This window comes from Triticum aestivum, chromosome 2A (genome assembly GCF_018294505.1).
Source record: "Triticum aestivum cultivar Chinese Spring chromosome 2A, IWGSC CS RefSeq v2.1, whole genome shotgun sequence".
Classification (NCBI taxonomy): Eukaryota; Viridiplantae; Streptophyta; class Magnoliopsida; order Poales; family Poaceae; genus Triticum; species Triticum aestivum.
The window spans coordinates 375266316-375281131 of NC_057797.1; the positions used below are offsets into that span (position 1 = coordinate 375266316).

At 44.9% G+C, this 14816-nt stretch overlaps 1 protein-coding gene across 1 annotated transcript; it reads left to right on the top strand.

Annotated features, from left to right (window-relative positions):
* Positions 1-3734: 3734 nt before the first annotated feature.
* LOC123188708 (ubiquitin carboxyl-terminal hydrolase 8) lies at positions 3735-14165 on the top strand. Its single transcript, XM_044600942.1, has 12 exons — positions 3735-3986; positions 4070-4297; positions 9745-9871; positions 9943-10002; positions 10083-10175; positions 10357-10614; positions 10691-11002; positions 11763-12020; positions 12128-12276; positions 12424-13092; positions 13341-13614; positions 13709-14165. The coding sequence occupies exons 1-12, from the start codon at positions 3874-3876 to the stop codon at positions 13814-13816; spliced, it is 2649 nt and encodes an 882-aa protein (XP_044456877.1). The 5' UTR covers positions 3735-3873; the 3' UTR covers positions 13817-14165.
* The last annotated feature ends 651 nt before the right edge of the window (positions 14166-14816 follow it).

Consider the following 14816-nt stretch of genomic DNA (forward strand, 5'->3'; position numbering starts at 1 on the left):
TTAGGTGGGTTTTGGGCCAAATTGGAGGGGTGTTGGGCTGCAACACTCACGAGGCCTTCTCGGTTCCTCGATTAACCGTTGGAGCATCAAACGAAGTCCAAATGGTACGAAACTTGACAGGCGGTCTACCGGTAGTAAACAAGGCCGCTTGGCAAGTCTCGGTCCAATCCGGAAATGTTTAATCCCCACACACGAGAAGAAGGTAGAAAGGACCACCGGAGGAGATAGGAGCGCCAGAATGCAAAACGGACAACGGGGAAAATGCTCGGATGCATGAGACGAACATGTATGCAAATGAAATGCACATGATGACATGATATGCAATGCATGACACGCAAGCAATGACAAGGCAACAACAGTGAATAACTGGACGACACCTGGCACATCGGTCTCGGGGCGTTACATATACGCACTAACCAACTACGCGGGAACAGTTATGGGCACTCGACGTCATGGTATCGGCCGAAGCCTTATTGACATCAGTGACTGAGCGGCACGCGCCAGGTTAGACCGCATAACGCAACTTCCTTTGTAATGGAGGTTGCTAGGTCTGCTCACCGGCCGCGTTCGCAACGTGCAGGTGTGCAACGGGCGATGGGCCCATACCCCTGTGCGCTTAGGGTTTAGACCGGCGTGCTGACCTCTCTGTTGTGCCTAGATAGGGCTGCAACGTGTAGATCTTTTGAGGCCGGCCATGATCCAGGAAAGTGTGTCTGGCTAGAGGGATCGAGCGTGTTGGGTAATGTGGTGCACCCCTGCAGGGAAGTTTATCTATTCAAATAGCCATATCCCTCGGTAAAAGGATGATCAGGAGTTGTATTCCGACCTTATGACAATAGAACTGGATACTTAATAAAACACACCCTTTCAAGTGCCAGATACAATCCGGTGATCGCTCTCTCACAGGGCGTCGAGGAGAGGATCGCCGGGTAGGTTTATGCTATACGATGGTACTTGGTGAACTTACCGGCTACTCTCTTCTATATGCTTCAAGATGGAGGCTGCCAGAAATGTAGTCTTCGCTAGGACTAGCTTCCCCCCTCTTATTCTGGCATTCTAGAGTTCAGTCCATGGATACTACCCATTTTATTGATACCAATGCATATGTAGTGTAGATCCTTGCTTGCGAGTACTTTGGATGAGTACTCACGGTTGCTTTGCTCCCTCTTTCCCCCTTTTCCATTCTTCTCGGATGTCGCAACGAGATGATGGAGTCCAGAAGCCAGAGGATCTCGATGATGTTCCTACGTGGAGTTCGGCTTCGAGGAGTAGTTAGGAGGTCCCAGGCAGGAGGCCTTGTCTTTTCAATCGTTGTTACTTTTGTGCTAGCCTTCTTAAGGCAAACTTATTTAACTTATGCCTGTACTCAAATATTTTTACTTCCGCTGACTCTTGTGTATTCGAGCTTATGTATTCGAGCCCTCGAGGCCCCTATCTTGTAATATAAAGCTTGTATTATTTTTAATTTGTGTCTAAAGTTGTGTTGTGATATCTTCCCGTGAGTCCTTAATCTTGATCGTACATATTTGCATGTATGATTAGTGTATGTTCAAATCGAGGGCATCACACCTATATAATGATCATTGCCTGTATATCGTCATAATAATGTGAAGTTCTATCAATTGCCCAACAGTAATTTGTTTACCCGTTGTATGCTATTTTCTTGAGAGAATCCACTAGTGAAATCTACGGCCCTGAGTCTCTTCTTCATCATATTTGCTTTTCGATCTATTATTTGCCTCTTATCTTCAGACCTATTAATCCAAAACCCAAAATACCTTGCTGTAATTTATTGTTATTTATTTTACCTCACGTTCCCGCGAGATCTATTTATCCAATCTACTACAAATTTATCTATCTTTTACCCGGGAGGGATTGACAACCCTTCTTACGCGTTGGGTTGCAAGTATTTGTTTTTTGTGTGCAGGTATCGTTTACATAGTGTTACGTGGTTCTTCTACTGGTTCGATAACCTTGGTCTCATTACTGAGGGAAATACCTACCATATCTGTGCTGCATCATCCCTTTCTCTTCGGGAAAAATACTGACGCGGACATGAGCCATCACGTGGCTCCACCGACGGCCCGGTGTGGCCCAGTTCCAAGGAATCGTAAGCAAGACCCTCGCGAGGGCCCATGCCTCGCGAGGCGAACGACACCAAGGCCTCCCGAGGAGCGGAGATCTCTATGCAAGCACCTCACCTTACGAGGCGCGCAATGACGTGAGCCATGACGACCAAGGCCAGGTGGGCGCCAGTGGGCGCAGAAGAGGACAATTTCCTCTTTGGTGCTAAGAAGGCAAGGACGTACAAGGGTTTCCAAGGAATCCCCCAAAGGTTTCTATTCCAGTGCAACAAGATCAAGACCACGAGCTCGGTAGGCCGGATGTCATCGCCGAGCCCATCACTGCGCCACGACCAGAAGCTTTGTAGGCGAAGACCACCTTTCGTCAGGATAAGATATACTCTTATCCCCTTTCAAACTGATCATTGTGAAATCCCTTCCCGCCTAAGCTATGTGGAAAGAGGACCAATGCCACTGTAAAGATAGGGTAGACTCCATCGTGGAGGGGGATCGAATCCTTTGGCCATCCAACCCTTCGGCCATTAAGCTCTTCCGAGGCAGCTCACCCTTGTACTAGTTCATGCTCATTCTCCTCGTGAGGCAATCCACCACAAAGCAAGAGTAGAATTTACACCACAAGGTAGCCTGAACCTAGGTAAACTGATGTGTCCACTTCTTCTTCCCGCTCGCTCTAACCCGACGAGGCCAAGCCATGAGGCAGTGAGCTTGGGGCCGTAGCTAGGCTAGATCTTTCATACATGCCCCAGGGTTTGAACCTCGTTTGGGTCCGCGGAGCCCCGATTCCAACAATACTAGCCGTAAAATGCAAGGCAATTATTTTCTTGATTTTCTCCTTCTTATTTATTGGGTGCATGATACCTAATTAGAACGAGATAATCGCACATGCTCCAGCGTTGGTTGTCATTAATTACTAAACTTTTTTTGAAACTCATTAATTACCTGTGCACCTTCGACATGATCCAACCGTCTACCTACGCCCTAACGCAAAACATCCTTGACGAAGCTAGGCTGGGCTTCGGCTGTTGCCAAAGGGCTGGCCAAATTCACTTTTGATCCATCTTGAGTTTTGTATTTTCCTATCCTTGCTAGCATAACCATTCTCTATCCCTGGTCGTGCCTAGCCATTGTAACTCTATTCAATCTATCAATGCAATGATATACAATTTATGTATTCACAAAAATTAAGAGAATTAGTATTCACGGAAGTAACTCCATAAATGATGCATGCATCTTTTATTATTTACATGGACTACGACCAAATTCCAAGACCTATGGCGTCTCACCTAAACGTCAGAATTTATGGCATTTGAACTTTGTCACGTCAGCGCCATGTCTGCAAGTGTGAGCCAGTGTGAAACACCGAGGACCATGGCGTCTTCTGTGTGAACCAGACGCCAAGGATGTTGGGGTGATAAAAAAAGTCAGAAACGAAATTCTTTTCAAAATGGGGCCAATTCGTGATTTAGTAGTTCGTCAAAAAATTCAGAGGAAGAATTTCGTCCGCTTTAATCCCCTTTCGCCTTTCCCCGCTCGCGTCTTCTCGAAAGCGCCAGCCCAGCACAGCAGAGACAGCCAACCCGATCCCAGATTTACTACCGAGTAGTAGTACTACTAGTATACAGGAGTATTTCTCAAAAAAAGAGAGGAAAAACTAGTATACCGGAGTAACTCCAAATCAAATCCATCTCCAGCTGCAGCAAAACAAAAACAAAGGGCAGCAGCTGCCGAGCGAGCAAACAACCACCAGCTCACTCGCGCACGCATCCCAGATCAGAGATCCCATCTCCTCATGGCCACCGCCGCCACCGCCTCCGCCCCGGCCTCCGCCTCCACCTCCGCCGCCTGCGACGCCCCCTCTGCTTCCTCCTCCTGCCCCGCCGCCGTCTGCCTCGTCCCCTTCAGGTACGCTCGCTCTCTCACGCTCAACCTCCTCGCTGAAACCCCGCAAGCAGGGGTAACAATGTGCTGCTGCTGCTGCTGCACAGGTGGTGGGCGGGGGTGCGGGAGGAGGCGGCAGAGGAGGGCGGGGTCCGCTACGCAGCCACGCCGGCGGCCTCACCCTCATATTATGGCCTCAGGCTCCTCCACAGCTTCCTGCACCCGGATCTCGTGCTGCGCCTCGACCGCGGGGAGTGCCGCGCCAGCGCAACCTCAGGAGGGAGCCGCAGCTACGCACTCGTCCCGGCGGACGAGCTCTCGCGGGCGCTCGCCAGGTCAGTCGGCGTCACTCCGCATCCTCGTTTACTCCTCGTTTTTGTCTTGTGTAACAACTTGGATGCAATAATGCTCGAGGGTGAGAATCTAGAATGGTGGTGCAATCGCATGAGCTGGCTTGTTGGTAGATTCAGCTCTAGTAGTAATGCGGTGATAATGGTAACACGTGAGTCTCATGTGCTGACTATTTTGAATTCCGATCAAGTGCTTACGCTTTTAACTTAGGGCATTCAGTTAATTGGACTTCCTCTTATTGGTTAATTCGGTCACATAAACAATACTATGGATTTTCAGGGTTGAAGCCTAATTACTCAACCAAAAAATTGGAATTTTCTTTTTTTTGTTTCCTTTCAGTAAATATTCATTTTTCAATAAATTTACAGTAGATAAACCACCTACTGTTTCCCTACAAAGCTGAAGCACCTAATAAACTGATGTATTTAGGTTCAGTTTTCCAGGTTGTTAAGTGGCTGAAATGTAACCCTTTATTTTTTTCTTAAAGCAAAAACATACTTTTTTGTACATGTACATATAGTTGTGCAGTATGTATATAGAAATTTTCATAAATATATAGTTTTATCTGTGGTTTACACAAAAAAACAAATACATGGATCAAACAAATATGTTACCTTTTGCCGTTTTAGAGGCATAGATTTGTCTGTCTATGTAGACTACAAATTAACATATTATTCAATAGAAGTTAACAGATACGTAGAATACATACACACAAAAGGGCAGCCCGGTGCATGTACCTCCCGCTTGCGCATGGCCCGGGTTCGACCACTTTGGGTCCTTTGTACACAGCCTTTCCCTACATTTCTGCAAGAGGTTGTTTCTGTTAAGCTTCATGCACTAGGCAATGCAACCAAAAGTCCGAACTAACCTTAGGCCCTGATACCATGTTAAGCTTCATGCACTAGCCAACGCAACCATAAGTCCGAATTGATGGAAAGGGCTAGGCAATCCACGTATACACTTCAACACCCCTCTCAAGTGTGATGCGGGAAGTCAACACGTGAATAGACTCAAAAGGTATGGCTCAAGAGGCCTATACGTGGACACAAAGAGGGGCAACAACAATTTTTTGATAAATTGCGAAAGCTTGGCCTTGAAAGACCATAGGCCTTGATACCATGTTAAGCTTCATGCACTAGCCAACACAACCAAAAGTCCGAACTAATGGAAAGGGCTAGGCAATCCACATATAAACTTCAACAGTTTCCAGGACTCGAACCCGTGACCTCATGGTCACAAGGCAACAGCTTTACCGTGCTCCCCTTCACACACACACACATGCACGCCCGCGCGCGCACCCACCCACACGCATAAGCGCACGCGCACACACACACACACATCCTTGAAAAGTATTGATTACCATTTTCGTATTTTTGAAAATATAGTAGAGCCCGCGAGCCAAATTGCCGCTCTCTTCGCTATTAACATGCCATGCTTGCTACTCCTGAGGTGCTTGTCTTCCTGGTAGCATGAATGTTCAAACTGAGCTAAACAGACTAAGAGCAACTCTAGCAGATCCCCTATCCTAAAATTTCAAATTCTTCTCCCTGACCCATTTGCCTATTTTTTAGGGAATTCATTGTTGTGCAGCTAGCAGATCCCCTATAAATTATTTCCCTAAAAAAATTTGAACACAATTTTATCACACAAATTCATTTCAAACACATGTTTAAACCACTTTGTTCCATAATTAACAACAACACTATATTCTACCATACTAGAGTAGTTAATTTACCTAGTACATACTACTTCATCGCCATTAAACTAGCTAGATTCATCAGGACATATAGATAAATTCTACTTCTAGTCTTCTACTCCTCATCGGAGGAGGTGTTCATCACCCCCACACCGGAGGGACCGGCCTCCTCGTCGTTGGCGGCTGGCCAAATGCATGCGCTGTCCAATGACGCGAAGATCGCGTGGTTGTTGGCGACGATCTTCGGATTCGCCATGAGTGCCTCCACGGTTAAGGCATTGGCACGCTCTGCGTCAAGTTGCGCCTCGACATAGCACCAGCGACGCTCCTCCGCCATCTCAGCAAAGCGGGGGTGCTGCTCATCCACCTCCTTGGCTAGCGCTCATCGTTTGGAAGTGGATGCCGTCGCCCCTGGCCGCCGCACCCACCACCTTGAAGCGGCCACCGGCGAATCCGGCAGCCAGGTCTACCGCCACCCGCTTCTCCTCCTCTGAGATCGTGTCTGGAGAGCTCGGAGGCTCACCGGTGGCGATACGTGCTCGGTGACGCTCGTATTAACTCTTCTATTCATGACCTTGCTCTAAGTCTAGAACTTAAGGTTGCTAACTGTGATATGCTGATGAGTTCGGCGCCCCCTCCATGCGTAAGTTTGTTTTGGGTTGCTATTATAAAATCCTTTTCTCCCAAGCATGGATGCAATAAACCTTGTGTAGACACTAGATAGCCATGTATAAATGACGTGCTCTGCATCCTATTTGACCTACATATTTCATTTTTAGTAAGTAGCATAAGTATGAAGTATCATCTGTGTATTGTCCAATGGAGCCCGTTGCTCTATAGGAAATCTTGTCTGACTACATTTTTTTTTCACAAAAAGGTGGTGCAGAATACACATGGGCTCACCGTAAAACCTTCTGGTCTGCAGTTTTCATTCAATCACTGGGAGCAATTCATTTTAAAACCTCTTTATTAATGATAGCCCTCTTTGTCAATTAGGGGCCTTGTTGGCCTCAATATGATCAATAATTTTGATGAGGATCCTTGATGTTTTATGTTTTTTTAGGAACATAGCTATTACTCATCCATGTTTCTGTATCCAGGTTCATGTTTGGGATTTTTCATTATAGATAGATAGGGCAATATGAAGGGAGCCTTGGCCCAGTGGTAAAGCTTCTGCCTTGTGACCATGAGGTCATGGGTTCAAGTCCTGGAAACAGCCTCTTACAGAAATGAAGGGAAAGGCTGTGTACAATAGACCCAAAGTGGTTGGACCCTTCCCCGGACCCTGCGCAAGCAGGAGCTACATGCACTGGGCTGCCCTTTTTTTTAATAGATAGGACAATATCTCCTTAACAGCATAACTGGATTGCGAGTCCATCTTTTTGGGACCATTCTGCATCAGGAGAGCATTTTGTACATTGGACTTAACCAATTGATATGGAAGTGTCTAATATTTCACTTTTCACCTGCTCACCCAAAGTTAGGTTAGCTAGCCCCTGCTCATAGATTGATTTTGGCACGTGCCATTTCTATTTGCTCTCAAACCTGGACTCGCCTTCCATTGATGACTCTGTAGTTTATACATGATTAGTGGCTCAGTGCGTAGAATTTCCTCATATATACATGTCTGTAGCTAATGCCTACACACTTCCCATAACTGAGGTGCAATGCTTGCATTTGTGTTCCGTACTGTTGTATTGCTTGTGTCATACTTCTTATTCATGAAGTTATTTATAGTTGGATGCCAAAGCTAACTCTCATATTGACCATGCTATTAATTGGCGAAGTATCCAGTGAAAATGGCTTTTCAGTGAAAACCTGAAAATTCCTTCGTTGGCCGTCAGATCTATAATGGACGCCATGGATCAAAGGAGGGATCTCTCGGCATCCACTTAAACGCCATTAACAGATAACCCCTAGGGATTGCCTTACCCAACTCCGACCTAACTCACCCACGTCCATGGGCCGTCGGGAACGCCACGACGGCTCCGAGACTCCCCGCAGCGGCCACAACCGTCAGAGACGAGGTCGTGCGCCGCGTCAGAGCTCCCTTTCCTCGGCGGGTAGGGCTCCCGAGGACGCCGCCGGGCGGTGGGGGGAAGACGAGGATATCCGCGGTGTCCGAACAGGCAGCTTCGCCGACGACGCAGACCGTGTGACAGGGGAGTGAATTGCGAAGGTGACACGCACGCCGGTCGCACCAACCGTGGGGATGAAGTACAGCGGCGCTGTGCTACCAGGGCCACCAAGCTGCTGCGTCGGGTGACGGTAGGTGTGACCTGCAGTAGCCGCGTCCATTACAGTGGCGTCTGGATGCGTCGACCTCGAGCGGCAACACGGCGGACACGGGCTGCCCCCATGCTACGTAGTTCTCTGAAGAATTGTACCTCACTTTCCAATTTCTCTACGAAACATTCAGCACAGCCTCTGTTCTCTGAAGAATTGTAGTACATGAAATGTTGAAGCTTGTGCACTGATATTTGCTAATCTGTTAGTGCTGGACCTGTGCAACTCCCCTGTACTTTTTGAAGATGTTCGTTCGGTGGTGATGAACAAATTGAAAAACCTGAAGCATCTTGTTGTACACACTGATTGTTTGGTGGTGATGATCATCAAATATGCACTGTACAGTACATGTACCATTGCATGAGCATCTCATAGTCTAATTTGCTAGGACACCTAGCGCTGATGGGGATATGTTTTGTCTGCAGAAATCGCTGTACGCTTGAGCAGCAATCTATTTTTCTATGTAATGCGCCATTAACCTTAGAGTACGAGCTGGTGAACGCTGCCTAGTGATTGATCTATGTCTTCTCTTGCATATATAGCTCTTGTCCGTTGGATGTGGTGGTCGTAAACTCTGGACAGCTTACCTCTAAATGGCTAGGAAGAGCCCGTGGCATGTCAGGGGACATAGGTTAGCACGAATAAGGATTGGCGTCTAGTAATCTGAAGGTTGAGACGCAACCGGAGGAAGGCGAGCGGCAGCCGACAGAGGCCCTGTCACGGCCGACGGAGCGAAGGGCATGGCTTGAGTCGCCACCGACGAAGGGTCCGTTGCTACCGGTAGAGGGAACGACATGGCTCGAGTCGCCACCGGAGGAGGGCCCGACGCTGCTGACGGAGGGCTGGTTGCTACCGGCGGAGGGCAAGGACTAATGGCCGCCGGAACAAAATTCTCCATTGCGGCGTAGATTGGAACGTGAACCGATCCCAGGGATACTCAAGAAAGATTTTTACTACTTGATGATGGATAAGTTAGGGGGTTATCTGCTAATTGTGTTTAAGTGGATGCTGAGGGATCCCACCTTTGATCCGTAGCGTCCATTATAGATCTGATGGCCCATGTAAGAATTTTCAGGTTTTCACTGGAAATCCGTTTTCACTTGATACTTCGGCCTATTAGTTTGACATAATCGTGTCATTTTGTTTGTCTGGCGTATCTACCTAGGGTTCAACTTGTTACTTGACTAACTTCATCTTGTCATGCCCTTAGCCCCGAATTTCATCTCGGAGTGTGGCTTGATTACCTAAAATCATGGGGACTATTTTGCAAAAGAGTCACGACGGTGAACCCGGAGACTCAATCCGTGCTTTATTATTAGGGAGAGATAATCGTGTCATTTTGTTTGTCTGGGTCGTATCTACCTAGGGTTCAACTTGTTACTTGACTAACTTCATCTTGTCATGCCCTTAGCCCCGAATTTCATCTCTCTTTTCACTTTTCTTCTTCAGGCAGAACTCCAGTTTGGCATTGCATAATAAACATTCGTTTGCTGAAGACAGTGCTGGTGCTTATCCTTTGGTGCTTAGAATTTCTGTGCGTGAAACAAGCATTTTGACTGTTAAAATCAGCAAAAAGGTAATACTATTTGAAAAGCAATATACGACTGACCGAATTTCCTAATTTGACGATGATTCATTCTGTTTCAGGATAATCCAGTTGATAACTATAAGCGGGCAAACAAGATGTTTAACATTGATTCTCAACCAGTATGTTGCTGCTTGTTGCATTTCCAAGTTTTGGAAATACACTTCCGTTAGTGCGGTTTACTTAATGTTTCTGTATCCAGGTTCATGTTTGGGATTTTTCAGGGCAGACAAATCTAATATTGATGAATGAATGGAATAGATCACATCAAGACTATTGCCATTCAGAGCAAGAGGTAGTATTGGTTGGCCATGCATCCCCCCCCAACCACACACACACAATTCTGTTGATACAATTGTTTTTACATGACAACATTTTAACATTGAATTATTATTCAATAACCTCTGTTTCATAAGCCTGTCATAAGGTGTCCACTAGATCTACCTTATCACTTTCTTATCTTTTTACATGTGCAGAATCTTCTAGAAGTTCAAGTCTATGCAATGTCTGATTCCTTAACATTCAAGATTGGTGGGAGTAGCATGAATGTTGATATGTCCTGTGGGAACGTTGGAAGAGTTAGCTCTATGGGGTTAATCGGACTAGAAAATCTCGGAAATACTTGCTTCATGAATAGTTCAATCCAATGTTTGGCTCATACAACAAAACTTGTTGATTATTTCCTCGGAGATTATGACAGCGATATAAATCGGACAAATCCACTTGGACTGAATGTATGCAGAGTTTGTCTTGAGCTTTTATTTATTTTATCCAATCAGCTAAATATTTACTGACGCTTCCATTTCCTAGGGGGAACTTGCCTTGGCGTTTGGAGAATTGTTGAGAAGTTTATGGACGAATGATCGAAACACAGTTGCACCACATAACTTTAAAGCAAAGATTGCCTGCTTTGCTCCTCAGTTCAGTGGCTTTAATCAGCATGATTCACAGGAGCTTCTGGCTTTCTTATTGGATGGCCTGCATGAAGATCTTAATCAGGTAAAATGCAAACCATATGAAGAAGCTAAGGATGCAAGTGGCCGTCCGGACGAAGAAGTAGCTGATGAATATTGGAGGAACCATTTAGCCCGAAATGATTCTGTAATAGTTGATACCTGCCATGTAAGTTTAAACTCCTATTCTCTGAAGTTTCACTTTCTCAAACAATTCTAAAAAGAAAGTCTTTGCTCCAACCCTTCAAGATATCTATACCGTTTCATAAACAACAAAACAACGTATAGTAGATAGTGTTGAAAGCAAGGTTGAAAAAGATTGCATAATTCAGCCGCTTAGGCACACCAGGGAGTGGTTTTAGTTTTAGTGGGCCTTCTTGTGCCAGATATACCACATGAAGTAGAGGCAGAACACATGCTGCACTTCTTTCCATACCCTGAGTCCGCGAGCTGCACTTGCCGTTACCACCACCACGAAGCACTAGAGTTCCGTCACCCTTTTACCTCAGCACCTCACCCTCCACCATTCACCCTTCCCCCTCACTCAACCTGCTGCAGAGGAGCACTAAGAAGGTTTTGGCGGTCAAATATTTTTTACATGGCTGCCGGGCCAGATCCTAGGTTGGTGCTTAGGTGGCCAGTGAACACTCGCCTGGCACCTAGTGCCTATTTGAATGTTGGGTTGAAGTGCCCATATTCGTTTTCAAAAGAAATACCAACAAGGTTTGACTTGAAGACACTCTAGTCGATTCTTATGAATTTAACAGAAGGACATAACATGAGTTGCTCTATTATCTTTCTATTTTCCTTTTGAGAAAGTTAAATAACCATTTCTTGTGTATAATTTGTTAGGACATTGCAAGCTCAACTATTTTGCACAGAAGAACTCAATTTCTGTTGTTAATTTTCTTCTGATTTTCTGTTTGCAGGGACAATATAAGTCTACATTAACTTGCCCTACCTGTAATAAAACATCTGTCACTTTTGACCCATTTATGTACTTATCTTTGCCTGTACCTTCCATGGCAAAGAGGACAATGACTGTGACAGTTTTCAGCACTGATGGTAGCAGAGAGCCATTCTCATATGATGTCAGTGTGCCAAAATTTGGCACTCTTAGTGACCTTGTTCAGGCACTGAGTGCTGCTTGCTCACTTGGAGGCGATGAGTCCCTGCTGATAACCGAGGTATCTTTTCTTTCTCCTTCGTTACCTGTACAATGCTATAAACCTTCTGGTCTAGTTGAGCAATACAAGTGTTATAGGTCTTCCACTTACTGGAAGTGACTATACAGGTATATAATAACTGCATTATCCGATACTTGGAGGAGCCTTCTGATTCAGTGTCATTGCTGAGGGATGGAGATAAATTGGCAGCGTACCGGCTACCAAAACAATATGAAAAATCTCCACTTGTGGTTTTTACACACAAACACTTTGCTGAGTAAGCACTGTCAGTTACATTTCTTCTTTGTTTAGACTTTTTTTTGGCGAGAATCTTTGTTTAATTTATGTGTGATAATTTAGCTAATAATGTGGTTTTCGTGGTCTTTATTGTTCTTACACTTTTTCTTGGCACCATTGAATTCAGGCATACTGGTGTTGATAATTTTGTAGCTCCACAAATGAAGGAATTCGAGGCTCCACTTTTGGCATCACTTCCTGAGGCAGTCAATGGATTGACTCTTCAGGAAATCTATCTGAAATTGTTGAACCCGTTCCGATTTTCCAAGATCATTAGTTCTGATTGTGGAAGGGGCAACAGTGACTGTGCTGTCTACTCGATGGATGCAGCTGGTGACTGTGCTGTTAATTTAATGGATATAACACCTTCCAGTTCAGACGGTAATGTTCATAGTGCTCAACTGGAGGATGGCCCTGAAAGAAACCAGTGCAATGATAATTCTTGTGAAGTGATGGAAGGACCTAGTGAGACATATTGTGGGGAAGCAGATGTTTCTGACAAGGAGGCACAGACGGAGCAGTTTGGATTTTATTTAACAAATGAACGGGATGATGTTGAGCGCACAAAAATAGAAATGAATGATCTTGATTTACTTGAGGCAAAACCAAACCGGCTACATGTAAGTGTCAATTGGCAACATAGTGCGTCAAAACAATATGATGTCTCAATGCTTAACAATCTACCCGAGATACACAAGCTTGAGGTTATTCCAAAAGGAACCGAAGATTCTGTTGCACTACATGGTTGTCTAGAAGCCTTTCTAAAAGAGGAGCCATTGGGGCCAGAGGACATGTGGTGAGTGTCCCTGAGGAACAAGTGTATTGCTTTTTGCTACTGTTTACATAATGCTGCATTTTGGCATTCCTCTTCTCATTTGTTTTTAAATAGGAGTATTATTTATAAACTTATTTCTCAAGTGTTAAACTGATGATAGCTTTGCAAATAAAACCACCAATGCAAATCTCACGTCGACAATTCTGAATTTTAGGTGTCGTGTTGGGTTCATAACCGAGACTTGCTCTGTTGTGTGTTTTGCTTTTCAGGTACTGCCCTTGCTGCAAAAAGCATCAGCAAGCGATGAAGAAATTAGATCTCTGGAGGCTACCTGAAGTTCTGGTCATCCATCTGAAAAGATTTTCATATACCCAGTTCACAAGAAATAAGCTCGAGACATTTGTAGATTTCCCCATTAGTGATTTGGACCTGTCATCATATATTGCCACCGAGAATGAACAACTATACAACCATTATCGCTTGTATGCCATTAGCAACCACTATGGAAATATGGGAGGTGGACATTACACAGCAAGCATCTACGTGAGTTCCTGTGCTAGCATATGATATTTTCAACTCCTAAACAATAAAACTTGTTAATGAAGTGTCTTACTGATATTGTTTGATCTTTGTGTAGCAAGAAGGCAAGGGATGGCACAAATTTGATGATGAATGTGTAACACCTATAAGCGAGGACAATATAAAAACAGCTGCCGCATATGTTCTGTTCTACAGACGAGAGTGACAGACATGGCTTCTGTACAAAAGCATTGTTCACTGGAGCTCTGGCGTGTCTGGATTTTGCCTATACATTTGGACAACATTTTGGCACTTGAATCTCTCAAGCCACTAACCCATACAACAGCGTGTACAGATTCAATTGCCAACAGGAGAACAAAAGGACCTGGCTAATGCGTTATTCTTTTTTTCCAACCAACACACAGTATTCTTTTCCGTACATGGATTGGGCCCATAGTGTAAAAATGCTTCATTTGAGCAGCAATGTTCTTTTGCCAAGAGTGCGAAGTGATGTAACAGCTCTGTAAATTAACTCCTGTGACATGTTGTAGAGCTGCCACGAGATTGACGCTACAGCCACTCGCTCCCTGTGTTGGTCCATCCATGACCATGAGCCACCGGCATGATGAAAAATGCAAAACATATTTTCATGATACCCTGGACTCTGACCTGTCCCCAAAACTCAACTGTTTGACAGGTAACACGAGATGAATGCTGAGATGAGTGCTGCCGTTGGCCTTTGTGTTTTGACAAATATTCCAACCCCGATTAAGACGTCTTATCTGCAATGACACGTCATGGGGTCAGACAAGGTAGGATGCACGCCAGGCCTGTATGTGTAAGGTGTCTTCAGAAACTTGTGAATGACATGTCATGGGGTACAGTGAAATCTTGGTGTGCAAGTTCATACCCGCCCTTTATGTTTCTGTCACGTTTTTGCTGCTGATGGCGATAATATCCACTCACTAGAATAATCAAGTTGGGTTGTCACTTTGCAGTCTTATTTTTGTGGACTGGACCATCCATGCTCTAACCTAAAGTTCGATCAGAATAGAAGGCGTAATGTCCTCCACAATTTTTTTTTGCGGGATTCACAAAAATAAAATAAAAAAAATAATAGAAGGGGTAATTGCAGAAAACCATCACATTTATATAGTTTCAGATTACCACTGTAACAATGTTTTTTTTAGAATTTTCTCAATTGTGATAGTAAACTGAAACCCTAG

What these genes read in the sequence shown, in the direction of transcription:
- LOC123188708 (XM_044600942.1), top strand. Translation starts at nt 3,874, where the DNA reads ATGGCCACCGCCGCCACCGCCTCCGCCCCGGCCTCCGCCTCCACCTCC. An exon ending in GTCTGCCTCGTCCCCTTCAG is followed by an intron (nt 3,987 to 4,069) that starts GTACGCTCGCTC and finishes GCTGCTGCACAG; the next exon opens with GTGGTGGGCGGGGGTGCGGG. An exon ending in TTAACATTGATTCTCAACCA is followed by an intron (nt 10,003 to 10,082) that starts GTATGTTGCTGC and finishes TTCTGTATCCAG; the next exon opens with GTTCATGTTTGGGATTTTTC.